At 34.6% G+C, this 21649-nt stretch overlaps 1 protein-coding gene across 5 annotated transcripts in view; it reads right to left on the bottom strand.

The window, feature by feature from the left end:
* NEK1 (NIMA related kinase 1) overlaps positions 1-21649 on the bottom strand; it is a 129377-nt gene that overhangs the window by 47699 nt on the left and 60029 nt on the right. For 4 of the 5 annotated variants that reach the window (XM_033135052.1, XM_033135047.1, XM_033135049.1 and 1 more), the window contains 4 exons: positions 6043-6126; positions 5538-5621; positions 4995-5072; positions 4289-4384 (listed from right to left, as the gene is read on the bottom strand). In XM_033135052.1, the coding sequence (XP_032990943.1) occupies positions 4289-4384; positions 4995-5072; positions 5538-5621; positions 6043-6126 (342 nt within the window). The remainder of the gene's footprint in view (positions 1-4288; positions 4385-4994; positions 5073-5537; positions 5622-6042; positions 6127-21649) is intronic. The other variant, XM_033135050.1, reaches the window with a different exon arrangement.

Here is a 21649-nt window from a genome sequence, read left to right as displayed (position 1 = left end):
ATGAAATAACAAGAAACAGCTAAACAATTAAATAGAAACTTGTCATATTCAAAATACAGTCTAGATAAATTAGAAAGAATTTATCTAATTCTATTTTTCACTGAATTTTAGTTATTAAATGCATTGCTACCCTTTTTAAAAACTGAGTATCTTTCTTAATATGTTTCACTCACAATATGAACATATATGCTGGCTGAGAAAGGCAACACTATATTATCGGGGGTGGGGGGACCCTATCATCATACATGAAAATTATTTTCCATAGTAAAGTCCTATTTAATACTACAGTTTTTACCATTAAATATATCAAAGAGAAAAATTTATAAAATTGGGAATACATGCCAAAGAATCAGAATAATTAAGGCAGTGATTTTTACCATTTGTTAAGTCAAGGACAACTTTGAGAATACAATGAAAGACGTGGTCTTATTAAAGAAAAATGGAACAACATATATAAAATCAAACTTTTAACATTTCAGAAAGTTTAATAATGTTAATTCCAATTCTGAATACTTTGTTAACCACTCCTGAGTTAAGATTAATGGTCAGTAAGTAAATATTACATCTAGATTATGCTAGACTTTCTGGTGAAATAATTACTAGGTAAAATAACTTTAATCCATTTTCTGTAAATTAACCTGGACTTAAGTACTTACATCATAAAGACTATTTTTCTAGGTAATTTAGACAGAGCAACATTACAGATCAAGCCTTTCATTTAGGAGACGAGGAAATAAAGGCCTGCAAGCATTCAGACAGTTCCCCAAACAGGCTAATTAACTTGCAGAGCCGAAATTAAAAAACCAGGTATGCAGATTCCTAGACTCATTTCCCCCGTTTTACTGAGATATAATTGCCATCGATCACTGCATGTGTTCCAGGTGTACAGCTTAAAGGCTTGACTTACACATACTATGAAATGATTACCACAATAAGTTTAGTTAATATCCATCATCTCATAGAGATACAGTAAAAAGAAATGGAAGAAGAAAGAAAATAATGTGTCTCCTTGTAAGGAGAACTCAGGATCTACTCTTAACACCTTTCAGACATACCTTTCAGCAGTGTTAGCTATAGTCATCATGCTGGACATTACATCTTCAGTACTTATATACCTTAAAACTTGGAGTTTGTACCTACTGACCACCTTACCTTCTTTCAATTCCTTTTCCCCACAAGTCCCACCTCTGGTAACCACAAATCTGATCTCTTTTACTATGAGTTTCTAGCCTCACTTTTTCCCTCACTATACAAATATTTACTGAACACTTCTCTATGCATAATTCTGAAATATCACGAGCCACATAATTCCTGATGAATTTCTTTATTTGTGTTACTATTCATTAGGTACCATGCTAAGCACTTTACATAGCAAATCAGTTAAAGCCCTTTGGTTGAAAGCAATAGAAACTAACTCTGAAGGAAGGGAGGAGAGGGAGGGAAGGGGGAGAGGGGAAAAAAGCAGTAAGCAGGATCACAAAACAAAAGGAAGCCCTCCAAAAAATCCGGGTAGCTTTACGGATCTAGGTCGCAAAAACTAATTCATGGTTTTCATGAGGTCCTCTTACTGCATTAAATAAACTCCAAATCCTGTGATACTCTGTTCCAGCTTTAAGCCCTGGGAGAGATTGCAATTGGTCTACTTAGGTGACCTGCCTACCATCAGCTAGAAGAAGCTAAAACACCTTGTTTGACAGTTTTAACAAAAGTGCACACAATAAATAATTCCCCCAAGTGAAAATGGGTTGCTTGCCGGCTGGACCTCAAGAACCAGGCTCACTACCGCAGTTCAGTGCTGCCATCATAAAAATATTTCTGAAAGATTGTGAGGAAATATAAAGTCGTACCAAACTAGCAAGTAGTATAATCTATCAATAATACAGTCAGAAATCCTGTCATTTGTGTGCACTTTAGAACTATCTAAGACAAATCTACCATTAGAAGGGAGAAAATATACACAAAGAAAAAAGTTTTACACTGGTTTTACATAGCTCAGAGAGCAAAGACTTTTAAGGGAGCTTTTCTTACACTACTGTAAGTATATGAATGCTCCTGAAAGTATGCTGGGTGGGTATGATGAGGTCTAGTGCAGCCTCTGGTAACAGAGAGGGCTTGATTCCAAGCAGTCATCTAAGGAAACAGAACTATGCTACTATGCAAGTGTACAGGTGTCCAGTCATACAAGTATTAAATAATAAAAATGTAAAGCACCTGCTCGGAACGGAATCCTTGTTGGACATCATCTGTAAAACGCACTCATTGAAATATAAAACCTAACAGGGCTTCTACAGGTGCTCCCCACTCCTGTCCCTCCACCTCCTCCAGCACCCGTGAATCTTCTGCTCCTAAAGCGTAGGGAAAGTTAACTTCATATTATGAAGACCATAGACGGGCAGCTTTGAAATAGAGGCTATCAGCGTAAGTGGAATCCTAATTCTCTTTCATGGTCTTTTGATGCCACATAAACAGATCTTGCAGAGATCTCAAAAACGAATGTCCAGTTAATGTCCAGTGACACTTGGAACAAGGAGCATGATGGAGCTCTTGATGTGTCTATTTAAATGGGTAAGATGGGATGGCAGCACTAAGATAAGAACATTCGGAGCTAACCAGAGACAGGGAGTGTGTCCACCAGAAGCCTTAGAGGCCTGTATGGCACGTCCAAAGAAAGGGACAAAGAAATGAAATACACAACAAAGAGGAAAATGCAATAAAGGAGGAACTCATCATATTTAAAATATAGTCTCTGACTTAACCATGGGACAGATTTCCACAGATATGTTGCCTGAATTCTGGAGTTCTCTTTCACCCATTCATGCATACCTAAATGTTTCTTTTTCATTAGGAATCTTGTATGAAGAGAATCTCCCTATATATTACATCAATGCTTGAATTTAAAAAAAGAAATCACGTGAACAGATACACTAAAGACAGTTTATAAAACTCCAAAACATATTTCCGATAAACACTGTATAATCTAGAGATAAAACTATATTCCTTACTATTTTACCATACAGAGAAATGAATGGAGTACTTCTATTAAAGACAGGAACAAAATATTATCTGTATTATTATTTAACACTGTCCTAGAAGTTCTGGCCAATGCAGTAAGAATAAAATGGTACTAAAAGGCACAATTTAAAGAAAGCAGGGGAAATTAAGGTGCAGTGCACAAGAATAAAGACTTCAACACTGGGCAGACCCGGGTTCAAAGCCCTGCTCCGCACTTACTGGAAATGTGACCTCATCCAATTGCTTTACCCTTTCTGTATCTGCTTTGTAAGGCTATAAAGATTAAACAAAGCGATGCTTGTGCAGTGGTTATAATGTGCCTGGCATAAAATAAACAATAAATAAGCTGTAGGAATTGTTATGATGTACGAGTATATCTTTATGGATAAATGTTTTCAGATTTTTGGGGGTAGATACCTAGGAGAGGGATTGCTGGGTCATATGGTAATTCTATTCCTAATTTTTGGAAGAACCTCTACACTGTTTTTCATAGTGGCTGCACCAATTTACATTCCTACCAATAGTGTATGAGGGTTCCTTTTTCTCCACAGCCTCTTCAACACTTGTTATTACTTGTCTTATTGATAACAGCTATTTTAACAGGTGTGAGGTGGTATCTCATTGTGGTTTTGATTTACATTTCCCTAATATGTAGCTAGTGAAGTTGAGCATTTTTTCACATATCTGTTGGCTGTTTTTCTTCTTGGGAGAAGTTTCTGTTCATGTTCTCTGCCAATTTTTTAACTGGATTGTTTGTCTTTTTGTTGTTGAGTTGTGTGAGTTCCTTATATGTTTTGTATATCAGTCCCTTATTGGAGGCATTGTTTGCAAATATCTTCTCCCATTCGGTTGGTTGCCTCTTTGTTTTGTTGATGGTTTTTTTTTGCTACGCAGAAGCTTTTTAGTTTGATATAGTCCAGAATTTAATATACCTTAAAGGTAGCACTATACATCAGTTGGGGAGAGAAGATGTAGCCATTAAATGATGCTGGGACTTTGATTAGCTACTTGGCAATAATAAAAAATAATATAAAATAAATTAGGTTCTCATCTCAAATTAAACCCCCAAATAACTCCCATATAGCTCATCCTTAAATATGAAAGCGAGACACAGCAATACAGAGGAAAGCAGAGGAGAGAAAGGGAGAGGGAGAACAAATGAGAATTGAAAAACAGAAAAAAATAGAGTGACAAAATTATAATGCTGATATACTACCCAGTAAGACATACAAGAATATTAACATGGCCAGAAGTGAGAATGTGAGCTAAATCTTACATGTTCTTCCCATACTTTCTTTTCTCTCTCATATGCTTCCTTTCTCTTTCGTTCCAATTGTTCTTTTAGTACAGCAGCACGTGCACTTGCTTGGATCTGAAAATGAAAACAATCAACAAAATTAATTACCAGAAAGAAGGGCATAAAGTTGTTTTTTTTTTAGTTTTGTTTTGTTTTTCAGGTCTATGAAGATATTTACTTAGTAGCCAAAAAAAGAAGTGTGTGCGCGCACACATGCATGTGGTGGTCCGGAATAAAAATGTAAACTCACTTTATATCCCCAGCACCTAAACCAGGGTTCACCACACAGTGGTTGATCCATAAATGTTTGTTGAATGAAAATAAATGCAGGTACATTTAATGGAAGTACAAGTGTAAAAATTTTAAACTATAATTATTATACACGACCTTCTTTCATCTTTGCAGAAATGAACAATTATATTTTTAATTTTTAAGGTTATCTTTTTTTCTTTTTAAGGTTACCCATGTGATAGATCATGTATTTATGCCATGATTTCATCAAACTGCTCTCCATAGATATGATACAAAGAGAGAAAAGTGCTATTATTTCAGAAACCAAACAGTGAGGGATAAAGGAGAAAGAAAAATTCAGAAAAGAGAGTGAAGTGATTTAACTATAAAAGACTTAACACAATTCTCTCTCACCAGTTTCCATTTTCTCTAAGAAACCATTTCTAGTCTATACCTTAAGTGTTTCAACTTTTTTACGCCTCGTGTCAGTCTCCTCACTTCCTTCTTGTCCTTCGGAATTGTCCGTTTCCTTCTGCAAAATAAGCACATCACTTAGGATAGAACCTCAAATTCAGTGTAGAGCTCTGTGGAAAAGAATGTGAATAAACTAGTATCGAAATAGTATCTAAATATGTAAAATGATAAATTGCTCAATATTATTAATTTTCTCTCACAGCTGCATATGAACTCTTCACACCTATCAACTCTTAAGGACAATGGGAAAAAAGATAAAAAGAGAATGATAGAAAATGTACCATTTTGTTTGTCCATGGTTACTATTTATATTTCCTCTTAGAATTCCTCTGGAACAAAAGATCGTGACAATTTAAAATCATATAAGTAAGGTTTACTTTATCCCTATGTGTACTTTTCTGCTCTTTGACTGCCATTGTCTTCATCAGATTTCATTTTGTGTTAGTGGCACAGTATTTTTAATCTTAATCTATTATAATGTCATTCAGTTACTTTTTAAAAAAAAAATTTATTTTCAACCTGCCTTTTCACCACGAAGTTTGGCTCTAATCTGTTGGCGTTCATTAAAATTCTGCAATCTTATTTGTCTCAGCCTTGCAAGATAAACCTACAAAGAGAAAAAACACAACATTTTAATTTAAAAGAAAAACTACCAACATTTTCACTGTTATTTTTAATTTTTTTATTATTAAAGAAAAGTGTTAATCTGAATACAAGAAATAAAAGTTTTGAAATCTGGTTAATATTAGCTTTCAAGTGTTTAATTTAGATCAACTTATTTCTGAAAAGAAATACATTATAATTACAAATTAATTTTTTTCAAAAGAAAAGAAATTGAACTCAGAATACTGAATAACAGTTATGGGGCAAAATTATGACACAGTATGTCAGTCAAAATACATTAACAGGTCCCTATAAAACTACAAAATCCTCAAATAATAGTTAAGAATTTAAACCATGCAAGAAAAGAAGGCAATAAACTCAAAAATGGCTATGTGACGGAGGTGGCGAACATGCGGGAAGCATACCTCTTCCTCTTTGTTTCTTGGCTTCCCTCCTCTTGAAGAGCTGGGCCTGCCTCCATACATAGCTGCCAGGTTTTGCAGGATTCCCTGTTCATCATTTAATGTACTAAGTTTAAAGAATGACTAAGGCTACATCAGCATCTTACGTAGGAATCTCCAGGTGCCACTTTATTTCTTTTGGCTAATACTGATCATTTCTAGCTGATAAACTAGTAACAAACCCTGGCATTTTCTTGCATCAATTTAACCAACAGATTCAGTGACAACAGAAGGAAGTCATTAAACCTCAAATGTAATTAGTCAAAACAGACCACCTATGCTTTCATTAGCCATATAAGTAAACAGGTTTTCAAAACTGCTTTGGAGGCTAGCTAAGCCCCAAATAAGAATTTTCTTCTACAAAAGGCCAATCATTTCGACATATGTTTACATACAAAAAATACACAAACAAAATATAAAATATTGGAACTTAAACTCTTTTCACTTGGGCACATTCTGTTACTATACTACAAACGATCATACCCAATCTCAAACATATTGATTTTTTAACATACTTTATCATAAAGATGATAATTATCTTAGAAATTACTAATATCCTTCACTAAAAGTATCAAATTGTCAAATTCTCCATTTTTTCTTCCTCAGCACACAACTATGTTTCATGTTCCTCCCAATTAAAAAACATCCTCAGTCCCACCTCCCTATCTAATGTCTTTTTATCAACTTGTTAAAAGCATTCTTTTTATGTTCATCAACTCCACTTTTCTGTTTTCATTTATTTTTTTTTAACCCATTACAATCTGATTTCTGATCCCACTATGACTCTCAAAATTTTCTAAGGTTACCAATGACCTTTAATTCACAATTCAAATGGACCCTTTTGAGCAAATTTTGTAATTAATAAATTTGCACTGGAAATTTATTCACTTAATTTACATAAGTAATTTTTTCTCTCTTAAAAATCATACATATATAGTCAATGTAGAAAATTTATAAAATGAAAATATATGTCACTCATAATTCTACTATCTGAGAAACAAAATTTAAGAATGTCACCTTCCAAATTTCCTTCTATGCATGTATGTATGAATATATATACATTTTTACAAAATTGGAATTTTATTATATTCTCATTTTTTCACTTAATATTAACATTAATAGTCTGCCTCTTTCCACATCCAATATCTTAAAAACGTTATTCTTAACTGACTACATAATATTCATAATATTCCACTAAACAGTGAATTATAATTCACACATTAACAAACAAACAAAACAAAACCTCTCTTCTCTTTCAGTATTTAAAACAGCACTCTGTCCTGGGACCTTCCAATTTCACTATTTTTCACAGGCTTTCTCTTCCCTTGCTCATTGCTAATGTCAATATTTTCTAGAGATTCATTCTCCAGTCCTTCTTCTCTTCTCATTCCCAGGCTTTAACATATGTTGCCAATTTCCAAGTCTAATCCAACCTTGCAGTCCTTTTTTGCTTGAACTTCTCTGTTTATGCAACTGACATCTGGGCAACTCCACACTTACGTAGCAAAGCCTCCCCCATTTGTAAACCTGACTTCATCATTCTTTTCACTACATGATCTTATTCCTACCTCAGTTATTGATCACAATCGGTGGCCCAGGTCAGCAAACTGGGAGTTATCTTTGTCTTTCTCTCTTACCTGCCAAATTACTAATTCTACCTCCTGATAACTCCATAATTTATCCCTTTAGTTTCTGCCTTGGCTCAGGCTCTCTTTCAACTTCTGGATTTCCAAAAGAGCTTCCTAACCTATCAATGTTAGCTCTGGTCTCACATCCCCCCAGTCTATTCTCTACAATGCAGTCAGAATAACCTTTTCAACATTCTCCTTCACATCTAGCCCTACATAAATCCTTCGATGGTTCCAACTATCTTCAGGATATAGTCCACATTCTGTTGAATGGCAGATAAGGCATCTCGGGTCTCACTTCTGACACTGTTCGTTCATAAAGTCTACATTCTAGCCATGACAACTATTTGTGGTTTGTGGACTATATCATGACCTTAACTCATCTTAAAATGGTTAACTCTACTCATCTTCCAAAATGCAAATCAAATATCTCACGCCTGGAAAACCTCGCCTCTGTCTCCTCTAGTGAGTTAAGTGTGACCTACCACGCCATTTTATATATACACCTCCCGCAGTAGCACTCATCAGAAGGGTAGTATACCAGTCTTTCAGTTCACGTATTTTTCGATGATACCTAACCACTGTTACTCTTCAGTAAAATTACTTAAACTTGCTGTGAAGTCTGGGCATAATAATGCCACCTACTACATGGGTGTGCCAGAACAAAAAGTACTGTATGAGCATGCTCTGCCTTTCTCCTCTGCCCACTTTGGGCAGCCTGACAAAAGGCTTCTGCCCACTTTGTTTTCACCCTCTTCAAGGAGATCTTGGCATTAGCTTATCAGTTACTTGAGCTTTTGGGATATAGGTCAGAGAGTGGTGGAGGTGAGGGAAAACAAGAAATAGGCAGAGCCTGGCAAAGATGTGAGGTGAACTCTGAAAAGGTGTGTGGGAATATCTACAGAGTTACAGGAGGGTAGGTGGCAAACTGAGTATTGCTATAGATTATATCTTCCCTTCATGGTATTTGAGAAATACAAGTAAAAAAAAAAAACCTGAGTTACTTTGAAGTAATCTTTTTAACATTTTAGTTTGAAATATTAGAGATTAACAGAAGGGTGAAAAGTAATGTACGGGGAGTTCTGTGCACCTTTTATCCAGTCTCTCCCAACTTTATCATCTTATGTAACTACAGTACACTATCAAACCCAGAAAACTGGCACTGGTACAAACCGTAAAGATTGATCTCACCAGTGATGCATGCATGCACACGTTTGTGTATCTGTATCAATGAAATTTATCACACGTGTAGCTTTATGCAACCACCACCATAATGAAGATACTTAACGACACCACTTACTATCACACTTCGTAGCCATATTCACTACTCCCATCCCTAACACCTGGCAGCTATTAATCTGCTGTCCATCTCTGTATTTCACAAATTTTATATATATGGAATCATACAGTATGTTTTTACTCAGTATTATGTCCTTGCAGTCCATCCAAGCCAAGGAAATGGATGCATGAATCAACGGTTCATTCCATTTTACTGCTGAATATTATACCATGGTATGATGTAGCATAATTTGCTCATTCATCCACTTTGGTACATCTGGGTTTCAAGCTTTTCACTATTAAAAGTTGCTACGAACATTCACATACAAATTTCTAAGAGAATATGAATTTTCTTTTCTGTAGGACACATGCCCCAAGAGTGGAATTACCTGCTGTTAGCATGGTAAATGCATTTTTAGTTTTAAAAGAGACTGCAAACTATTTTGGAGAATAGCTGTATCATTTTATATTTCTAACAGCAATGTATAGGTGATCCAGGTCTCCATATCCTCATCAGCATTTGGTTTTATGACTGTTTTTTTTTTTTTTTTAGCCATTCTGATAGGTGTGTAGTGATAAATTATTATGGTATAAATTTGCATTTTTCCAAATGACTCATGGTGTTGAATATCTTTTCATGTGTTTATTTGCCATCTGTATATTCTCATTTTTAACAAAATGTTTAGCATGTCTTTTGCTCATTTTCTAACTGAATTCTTTGTGGTTTTGAGTTTTGGTGGTTTTTTATATATTCTAGATACAAGTCCTTTGCTGAATACAGGGTTTACAAATATTTTCTCCCAATCTGTAATTTGTATTTTCATCCTCTTAACAAGGTCTTTTGCAGAGCAAAAGCTTTTAATTCTGATAAAGTCCAGTCTATCAAGTTTTCCTTTTATGGGTCGTGATTTTGGTGTCAAATCTAAGAACTCTGTCTAGTTCTAGGTCCTGAAATTTTCTGCTGTCTTTTTCTAGAAGTTTCTAGACTGAACTTATTGTTAAGTGTTCTATCTCCTGGGTATATTATTTTGCTTCGTAATTTATACATATATTATGTATGTTCTTCCTATGTACCAAACATTATATTTTAAATCAGGGGTGTCCAAACTTTTTTCAACGTTTTTCACCAAGGGCCATATGCGGTAAAATACACAAAGAGCCGGGCCACTCAGTCGAGGTGAAGGACGTACTGCCTCACCTGGTTTATTTAAGGAAACTAAATATATTTTTGGAATTTGCTGTGGGCCAATTAACAATGGATTGGGGACCGCAGGTGGCCCGTGGGCCACAGTTTTGACACCCCTGTTTTAAATGGATATTAAGGGAATTTTTAAAGAATTGAAAACAAATCTTTTCTAAATAAAAAATTTAGTTTTGAAGAACTAATTTACTATTAGGAAACTATACAATCAAAGTCAGTAAATATAATCTTCAGGTCAAATCTAGTCTGCTGCCTGATTTTGTAAATAAAGTTTTATTAAAACAGCCACACCCACTTGTGTAGGCTTTCTCTACCATGGCAGAGTTGAGTAGTTAGTTATGTTAGAACACCATATGGGCTGCAAAGATGAAAATAGTCACTATTTGCCCTTCTACAGAAAAGGCTTGCCGATTCTTTCTCTACATAATTATCATGTCTACAAGTTTTACCTAAATTAAAGCAAATAGAGGACTTAAAAAGGAAGAAATAGCATAGTATTTTATAGTTGAAAGCAGAATCTCAAATGTCAGACACACTAGGCGTGGCTTGTATCCTGCCTCTGCACTCAGTGTGATCTTTGGTAAAGTGCTAATGACTGAGCTAGTTTCATACCTGCAACTTTGGAATAACAAGAGAATTATTGTCAGGTTTAGATTCTCAGTAACTTTAGTTAATTTTTATTAATACTGTTCAGACAAAAACAAATCACGTGGCTTGAAGTTTTTCTTGTTTAAGTTTCCCTAACTTTTTTTTAAAAATTTCAGTTACCCAAACAGAAAATTTTGAATTCCTACACAAGTATACGACATTATTTTGAATTACATGGTTTGTTTAAATTACAATTCAACATAAAAATTATTTAAGTTCCAAATACTTATTCACAGGTCATGGACTGAGATTTTGTTTGCCATAGAAACAATGTTATGATTCATTAGGATTTCCCAAAGCAGTTAATAAAATGGATTGATGAAATAATTTAACTACAACAGTTTTTCAATTTCAGAAGATTAATCTTTAAGATTCAGAGCTTAATTTAGGTTTGTTTATAATGTGATTTTTTAAAGTATAAGAAAACACGTATTAGTTTTAAGACATACATCTTAAAACGTCACAATCTCTTTAAGATTGCTTCTCTTCATCAGCAAAATAGATTATTTTGTGAGTGGTTATATTTAAACCGCAATGTAAATACATTTTCAAACTTTACAAACAAATCATGAATATTAATATTTACCAATGAGAAAACACAATGTGCTGCCTTAAATCATTGACGTTGATATATATTTTTTGAAGAATCAGGGTTATTATACGCGTAAATATTCATCATTACATTGTGCTGCAAGTACAGTTTATATATTATATAAAGATCTCAGCAGTTACAATGTTGAATTGAGAAGCAAAAGGTGCCACAGCCCAAAGTTTGCATTAATGACCACTATAAAATTAGTCCCCACATGTTACTCTATCGCTACTTAACACCAGTTTCTATTCACATTCATCACATCCGGGTCTCTGCCGGCCAATCTCTCCCTGCTTGTTGGATGTTGTAAGTATTTGCCAGTATAAAGCACATTTAATATACACTGACTGACAAAAGAAATTGCAAATCTTGCCAAAGATGACGCATTTCATGAAGATGATCACAGTGATATTGGAAAATTGCTCAGATCACAGGCAAAATCATCTACAAATACAATAGAATTAGATAAGTGAATAAAAGAAAACTACAAAGAATTATGATTTTGGTCTTTCAAAATATTCTGGGTACTAAAAAATTAATTAAAGATCCTTGGAAAACTGCCAAAGTCTGAACTAGTTTTGCAAAAATGGCTTTTCTACAGTAATATAGTTATAAATGTAAACACTAAAAACGAAGAATTGACGGATATACCATCTTCTATCAATATGAATATTTTCCAGCTTTTAACATCTCTGAAATGAGTGCATCTCATAAATAATGGCATCTTATAATCAGTTATAATCTTATAAACTGTTGGCCAGGCAGCAGTTACAATAGATGTTAGTGCCTGAGTAATGTGTAAATTTTGTTAGCTTTTTCTTTCTTGGTATCATAACTGGAGAACCACAACCCGTCAAAATTTCAATTTAAAAAAATTACTTATGCACTTTTTCAAGAGGAAATATAAGCCATGTCAGCTGTTGAAAAGCTTCCACTTACTGATTCCTTCTAATAACAGCAAGAAAGTGTTAGAATTAAAACTTGCAGACTGGTGTTAACTCTTTGAGACAAAAATCCCAGAGACGAAGCTGGAGTACTCTTTTAAGAAATGTTTAAATCTCAATGCACTTGGTGGCATGCAGTATAATATTATTTGAGAAAACATGAACGTCAATGACCCTAATTTAAAAAAGAAATGACTGGAAGGTCAAATTATGAATATGAAGTAGATTTAGGAATGAATACCTGTACCAATTTATTTCATACATATTTTCCTTTTTATGGATGCACAAGAATGATATAATAAAAAATAAATCTAAAAGTTATTTCAACAAATATAAAATAAAAAATTAAAAAGCATTGTATCAAGCTAAATTGGCAACATTTTTTTTTTTGTTTTAGTCATGTGTAAAATAACAACATGCCTTACAGTCATACCTTGAATTTGATAAAATATAGTATTCATTATATAATCATATCAGGAAAATTATAATCCTCCCCAAATTAATCACCTTCAGAATTAACAGACTTGCAAATATAACCAAAATTCTGATAAATATAAGACAAAGTAATTTTTAAATTGCATTTTTCAAGGTAAAAACCCAATCAAACGTTTTTTTCACTCTTTACTACAAAATGTGGATCTCTATTTTAGCTGGATTTACTTTTTTCCAAGTGGTCTTTCTAAGTGGTCTTTTTTCCAGTATCAACAATGCTGGGCTAAGGAGGTGTCATGACAGAGGGCTGAATGACTCAGGCACATCACTCTGAGTAACTGTCCCCACAGATTATGTTTTCAAAGTAGACTCTGATGTACTCTATGTGCTGTCTTCCATACTCTTCTCACCCTCTCCTCCCTAAGCCTCTGCAATTAATTAATTTGATCTGAAAAACTCTTGGGAGGGGTCATGACTTCCTGCACTGTCCTTAGCACCTAATAAGCCTTGCACAACAGAGATGTGCAATACATACTTATTGCATAGAATCAACTGTTTCCTTATGGTGATAATAGAACATGTAGTCTATGAAGTTGTTGTGAAGATGAATGAAAGCCAAAAAAGTCAGAAGGTTTTTGGTAAACTATATAACATGTTGTACATATTAATAGTAGTTATTCTAATTCTATAGGTAATCATCATCCCTTCTATAGCAGGAAACCAATTCAGTGGTACTAAAAACATGTTTCCTCTTCCCCCTTGAATCTCTCCCACATCCTCTGCAGCAGTTCCCAAGCTAACAAGGCAACAGAAAGGTACCATGAACTATCTCTCCGAGAAGATGAGACAGGATTCAGGTAAAAACTAGAAAATGGCACTTTCAGGGAACTGCAAATAGTCTGGTATTGCTGATCTTTCAGGAATAAAGAAGGTAACAGAGAGGAAAATCAAGAATAGCAAGAAAACCAAAGGATGGAAGGAAGCTTTATGCTAAGCTAAAGAGGTTTTAATTTAACCTTCAAGCAATAAAGAACCACCAAATAATTAAATAGATGAGCAATGTGTTCAATTTTACTTTAGAAAGATCACACTGGCAGCTCAAGTAAAAGATGTATTAAAATAATCCAAGATTAGAAGTAAAGAGATGAAAAGACTAGCAAGAGATAAAGATCTTAACTAAGGCAGAAAAAATAAAAATACAAAGGAGATAGATAGAGGACAGAAAGATAGAGACAGAAAGAGGACAGATAGATAGAGACAGAAAGTAGAAAACATGGGGATTTGGTCACTGACTGGATATGACTTGGGTGTGACAGTGACAAAGAGAAGATATTAAAAGACGGCTTGAATGCCCAGTAACTCAAACCAGAAACCTCAAAGTCAAGCCATCGTTGATGGTGATTTTCTACAGTAATATAGGTAATACAGGAAGTGCAGTGGGTTTGAAGACAATGACATGCATTTAGTTTTGGAAATATTAAGAATGAAGTACCAGGTAAGATGGTTTGGGTAAGATGGAATAAGGACATGCCATCCTTCCCTTCCCACTGAATGCAACCATAAAATCTACAGAATTTTGAGGACTCTGAAAATAAATAGCACAGAGAAAATTAAAGAACTCAAAATACTAGCAAACATGTGGTGAGTGTACCATTTTTAAAACTATGGTATCTTTTGGCCTAAACCTAGCTTGGCAGAAGTTCTAAAACTGAGTGCTTTAGTAATGACGAAGAGATAAGAGAAAACTTCTAGTTCTGGTTTAAGGTATGGGGAGGGAACTCTTAGGGAAAACTGTGAAAGAAAGAAGGAAATCTCCCTTTTTTTAACTTTCTCTTGTGCCTCAGCTCCCAGAAAAGCTCACTGCTATGGAGACAGCTGATACACCAACAGGAGCTTACAGGAACTAAAACTCAGGGAGAGGAAGCTTTGTTTCCTGGGACACTGAAGCTCCAAGAAAGCAGAGCCAAAACCAGTTGCCCCTCCCTCTCTCCTTTGCTCTCTCTCTCTCCCCACTCCCTCATCTTGGCTCCAGAAGTGGTGAAATCCTAGATATCTGAGGCTTATACCTAGAGGAATGAAAAGTAGAGCTCCAGAGAACAGAAAGCATCAATTTTATGGCAGACTTGAAGGACCCCAACAGTTGATGTAACATCCTGGGCCCATCTGTAACCTGTGTATGTGTAGATATAATCCTATTCTGCACGCTAAAGTCTCTGACTTCTACCCAGATACAAGACAGACCACAATGAGCAGTGCACGCAAGAAATACAAAATACAATTACCAAAGTAAAACACTAGAGGGACCAAATAAAGTGGAATGAGGATGAATGGGGAAAGGGCAATGAACCAGAAAACAGAACAACAGAAAATATCCAATATGGATAACAGAGAGAAAAGAAATTATAAAAAAAAAAAAATGAACAGAGCGTCATGAACCTGTGGAATAAGAACAAAAGGTCCAACATTCATGTCATCAGATAACCAGAGGAGAAAGAGTACAGTGCTGAAAAACTATTTGAAGAAATAATGGCTCAAAAATGGCAGAAGGCAGTTGTCTGCTCTTTGTAGACTCTGTCCTCAGGCTTCTCAGCTGGTGCTTTTCTTCTTGAATAAACTAACTTCTTTAAAAAAAAAAAAAAAGGCATAAGGCAGAAACCTACAGATTCAAGAAACTTAACAAACCACCAACAGAATAAATCTGAAAAATCCATGCCCAGAGACAACTTAATCACACTGCTGAAAACTAAAGACAAAGAAAAAATCTTGGAAGCATCCAGAGAAAAATAACACATTACTTATAAGAGAAAAATAATGTGAATAGTTTTATCATCAAAAACTATGAAAGACAGAAAGCAGTCGATTTTTTTAAATGATAAAAGATGTTAACTGAAAACCCATACTACTACTACATTCAGCAAAAATATTGTTTAGAAATAAAAACGAAATAAAACTAAGAGGATTTACAGCCAGCAGATCTGATCTAAAATAACAGAAATTCTTTAGACAGAGGAAAGTACTATAAAAAGAAAACTTGGAACATTAGGAATGAAGGAAGAACAAGAAAAATGGTAAATGTAACAAAGTTTTCCTGTCCTCTGAAGTTCTTAAATATGTTTGAAGTTATAAGCAAAAATTATAACATTGCCTAATAGGGATTTAAATTCTATGTAAATGTAATATGCAAGACAATATATAACATAAAGGATACAAAAGAAAGAGAGTAAAGGGATCTATATAGTGGAAAGATTGTTGCATTCCAATTGAAGTAGTAAAATATCGTTTATTACGAAAAGTAAAGTATATTTTTTAATCCCTTTAGTAACCACTAAAAAGATATGAAAGAAAGATATAGCCAAAATCACAACAGATTAAATGAAACTGAATAATAAAAAGTGTTCAAATAAGCTAATGTCAGCAAGAAAAGGGAAAGAAACAGAAACAGAGGGAACAAGTAGAAAACAAATAATAAACCATTATACCTAAATCTAAACATGTCAATAATTACACTTAATGTAATAACATAATGTAATTCAATTAAACACACTAAAAGATAGGAATTATTAGAAAGGATTGAAAAAATCCACACAAACCAACATAGATTCACTATAAAAAACTCAATCAATCATTACAGGTAGATTAAAAGTAAAAGGATGGAATGACATACCATACAAACACTAATCAAAAGAAAGCTGTAATGGTTATATAATATCAAAGAAAGTGGACTTCAGAACAACAACAAAAAAGTTAACAAGAATGTGACACTGAGACTCTAAGGTGGCCTCCACAATCCTCGCCTCCTAATATTTACACCCTTGTGTAATCCCCTCCTCTGGCATGTGAGGAGGACCTGTGTGTTACTTGCCATTAACTAACAGAATATGGCAAAGGTAACAGGATGTCACTCCTGTAAACGTGACATTCTATAACATTCTGTCCTGCTAGCACATTCCCTCCAGACTATCTTTGCTCAGTGAAGCAAGACGACATGTTAGTGAAGTCCACATAGCAAGGAACTTCAGGTGGTCTCTAGAAATGGAGGGAGACCTCCAGCCAACAGCCAGTAAGTAGTTGGTGCCCTCATTCACTGAGCCCCAAGGAAATGAAATGTCCTACCAATCTGAATGAGTTTGTAAGTAAATCCTTCCCCAATTGGGCCTCCAGATAAGAATGTAGTTCAACTGACCTTGACTGCAGCCAAGTTAAGACCCCTAAGCAGAGGACTTATACGGTGTTTCTCCAAAAATAAGACTTAGCCAGACCATCAGCTCTAATGCATCTTTTGGAGCAAAAATGAATATAAGACCCAGTCTTATATAAAACCCAGCATTATATTATATTATATTATATTATATTATATTATATTATATTATATTATATTATATTATTATTATATTATATTATACCCGGTCTTATATAAGACCCGGTATTGTATTACATTATATTATATTATACCCGGTCTTATATTATATTACATAAGACCCGGTGTTATATTAAAATAAGACTGGGTCTTATATTAATTTTTGCTCCAAAAGACGCATTAGAGCTGATGGTCCGGCTAGGTCTTATTTTCAGGGAAACATGGTAGCTAAGCTATGCCCATACTTCTAACCCAGAGAAACTATGAAATAAATGTATGTTGTTAAAAGCCAGTAAATTGTGGGCATTTGTTACACTATAAAAGAAAATATAAGAAATAAAAAGAGACTACATTTTGATAAGAAAGGTCAATTCACCAAAATCACCCCAAATCCTAAATGTATGCTGTTTAAAAAAGAAAAAAAGGAAAAACTGACAACTGAAAGGAGAAACAGACAAATTCACCACTGTATTTGCTAACTTTGACACTCCTACTTCAGTATCAAATAGAATGTAGACAGAATTTCAGCAAGGATCAAAAAATACTGAAAAACACAATCAACTAACTGCATGTAACTGAAATCTATGTAGTACTCCATCGAACAAGAGCCAAATACACATTCTTTTCAAATGCATGTGGAACATTCGTGAAGATAGATCATACCTTCGATCAAAGTAAAAAACCTAACAAATGTAAAAGGACTGAATGGAATTCTACAAAGTATGTTCGTTGACCATACTAAAATAAAACTAGAAAACAGTAACAGAAAATAATAGGAAAATGTCGAAACACTTGAAAATTGAACAACACAACATCTAAGTAATCTATGGGTCAAAGCAGATATTTCAAAGGAAACAAGAATACATTTTGAACTGAATGAAAATGAAAACACAACACAGCAAAATATATGGGATGCAACTAAAAAGCAGAGCTTAGAGGGAAACTTATAGAATGCAATACCAATATTAGAAAAGAAGAAAGGTCTCAACTGAACTGTCTAAGCTTCGACCTTAAAATATTTAGAAAAGAGCAAAATAAACAAAAATCAAGCAAAAAGAAGATAATACTGAAAATGTACTACTACTTAATTCAGATATTTTAAACGTTAAGACAGTACATTTTACATTATGTATACTTTACCCTAATAAAACTTTTTTTTTCATGGATCATAGATTTAAAGGTAAAAAGTAAAAATATAAAAACTTTTAAAGAAAAAAATAGGAGAAAATCTTAGTGACTGTTGGATAGGCAAAGAATTCTGAGACATGACATCAAAAGCATAATCCATAAAGGAAAAAAAAAACCTGTCAAATTAGACTTCATTGAAGTTAACACCTTCTTCTCTCCAAAAAAACATTAAAAGAATGATAATCTAAGCTAAAAACTTAAAAATATATATTGGCAAATCACTTATCCAATAAAAGACTTGTATCCAGAATATAAAGAACTCTCAAAGTTAAACAATAAACACGATTAAAATGAACAAAGTACTGAAACACACTTCTTTTAAGACGTTATAAGATGACAATTAAGTACATGAAACATCAACATCATTAATATTTAGAGAAATGTAAATTAAACCACAATGAGATACCTCTCTATACATGGATTAGATGGCTAAAATAAAAAATACCGACAATACCAAATGCTGATGAAACTGTGGAGCAATTGGAACTCTCATATACTGCTGATAAGAATCGTAAGTACTTTGAAAAGTGGTTTGATATATTTTTTTAATCAGTGAAATCTACACTTATCATACAATCCAGCAAACCCTCTCCTGGTTATTGACCCTAGAAAAATAAAACACTCATACAAAAACTTGTTAACGAATCATCAAAGCAGCACTACTCATAATTATCAAAAACTAGAAACAATCCAAAGTCCCTCAATGGATGAAGGAATAAACAAATTGTAGCACATCCACATTCAATGGAATAAATACTATGAGTGTTACAAGTCACTGAGTTGGCTCTGACTCCGGGAGACCCTATGAATGAGTGATGTCCACAATGTCCTGTCCTCTACAGCCCCCTACACAGCTACTGCGGACTCATGCCTTTGATCTCTTTTGTGGAGGCAATTCATCTCATATTTGATTTTTTTTCTTTCCCTGTTGCCTTCTATTTTCCCCAGCATTACTGTCTTTTCCAAAGAACCCTGCCTTCTCATGATGTGCTCCATATAGGACAGCTTCAGCTTTGTTTCAGGTTTAATCTGTTCTTGGACCCACATTGTTCATTTTTCTAGTGGTCCAGGGAATCTGAAGAGTTTGCCCCTAACACGGTAAGTCGAATTAATCAATTTTTTTCCTCTCAGCCTCCCTCACTGTCTATCACATCCATATGTAGTTTAAGTAGGAACACGACGGTGTAGATGACCTTAGGCTTGGTCTCAAAAGATCATCTTTGCTTTTGATGATCTTCCCTAATTCTTCCATTGCTGCCCTTCTGCATCTCAGCATCTTCTTGATTTGTTGGCTGCAGTCTCCATTTGAATTAACGACTGAAGCAAAATATTTAACCTTTTTGATATTTCCACTGTCTATGTGAAACTTGTGCTGTGTATTTCTTCTGTAGTCATGACTTTTGTCTTCTTGATGTTGAAATGCAGTCCTGCTTTGGCACTTTCTTCTTTCACTTTCATCAGAGGTTGTTTGAAATCACTACTGCTTTCTTCCAGGAAGATAGTGTCACCTGCAGATCTTACGTTGTGGATATTTCTTCCACCAGTTTTCATTCTTCCTTCCTCTGAATCTAGCCCAGTTTATCACATCAGTTCTGCATACAGGTTAAACAAATAGGGAGATAAAATGCACCCCTGCGTATCACCTTTGCCCATAGGAAATCATATTCTGTCCTGATGTTGGTTTCCTGCCCACAATACAGGTTAGACATTAGGGCCATCAAGTGCTGAGGGACGTCCACTCCTTTCAGAGCAACTGCCAGCTTTTCAGTATCCCAGTCAAGGGCTTTACTATACTCTATAAAACATAGACTAACCTGAAATTCTTTGGAGCACTCCACTATGCAATGAGCATCTGCAATTAGACCTCAAGTGCCTCTTCCTTTTCCAAGTCCAGCCTGACTACCCGGTATTTCTCGCTCCATTTAAGGTAGGAGAAGCCTTTGTTGCGTCATTTTGAGCATCACTTTATTTGCATCGGAAATAGAGCAACAATCCTTTAGCTACTACACTCCTTGACATCTTCTTTCTCAAAAATTGGGATGTATATTGAACATTTCCAGTCTGTAGGCCATTGTTTTGTTTTCTGTATTTGTTGATATATTCTTCTTAGGACTTTGACAGACTCAGTCTCTGTGACTTGAAGTAATGGATTACTACTCACCAACAAAAAAACTACTGATACATGCAAACAACTCCGACTGAATACCGTTAAGGTGAATGAAAGAAGCCAACTGCAAAAGGTTACATGTCATTATGTATATGTACACATACATACAATATAAGACGTACTTGAAAAGAGAAAACTATAGCAATGGAGAATAGGTCAGCGGTTGCCAGGGAGTTAGGGGTTGAGGGAGAGTGTGATGATACTGAGAGAGAATGTAAGAGAGTTTTGGAGATGATGGAATTGTTTTGTATCCTGATTGTGGCAGTGGTTACGTGGATTTATATGTGTAAAAATGCACAGAACTGGAAAACAAAAATAAAGTTAATCTTACTGTACAATTTAAAAATAAATTTTTACAAAAATGAGGAGCCAATGCAACATCTGGGAAAAATGTGTCTACAGGGCTGCTAGATACAAGTTAGGAGAGTAGTATGAGTAACTGAAATAGATTTGAAGACATTGGTCCCTGATAGGGTAATATGTGAAATCACCCTCAGGATATTATTTAGAGAGAGAAAATAATCAAGAACAGAACCCCAAAGGACATCAGCATGTAAAGATTGAGAAGACAAGAATCCTATAAGAGAAGATACTAAGAAATACTAATCAGAGAAGTAAAGGATAAACAAGAAGAATATGTTATCAAGGAAGGCAAGTAAGAAATTTGAAGTATCTCATGAGACTAAATGCCAAAGGAAGGTTGAGTAAGCTAAAGATTTAAAATACTCAAAAATCATAAATATGATTATGTGATGATAAACTGTGTACACGAATGGAAAACTGAAGAGCAGGTAAACAACTAGAGACAGCAAGTGCTTCATTCGTTTGAGATGTCTGGTTTGATGAACAGAAAGGAGATAGGATGGTGACTGTAGAGGAACGTGAGAAACATGAACATGTTTATAGGCTACCAGAGGGTACCAGAAAAGAAGGAAAGTTCAGAAAAGAGAGGAAATAATGGAAGGCCCTTAAGTAAACAAACAGTATGGCAAAGAATATAGGGAAATGAAAATGTGGGCTCTAAAGTAAGACTACAGGAATGTAAATACTTATCATTTAGTAGCTGTAAAACTTGAGCTAGTGACTTTAATTTCTCTATGCCTCAGTAAAATGTAAGATGGGAATGTAACAGAATG

The sequence above is a fragment of the Rhinolophus ferrumequinum genome, chromosome 18, assembly GCF_004115265.2.
Source record: "Rhinolophus ferrumequinum isolate MPI-CBG mRhiFer1 chromosome 18, mRhiFer1_v1.p, whole genome shotgun sequence".
Taxonomy (NCBI): Eukaryota; Metazoa; Chordata; class Mammalia; order Chiroptera; family Rhinolophidae; genus Rhinolophus; species Rhinolophus ferrumequinum.
Note: the sequence above shows the minus strand (reverse complement) of the source record. Positions and strands in the feature narration are given on the sequence as shown.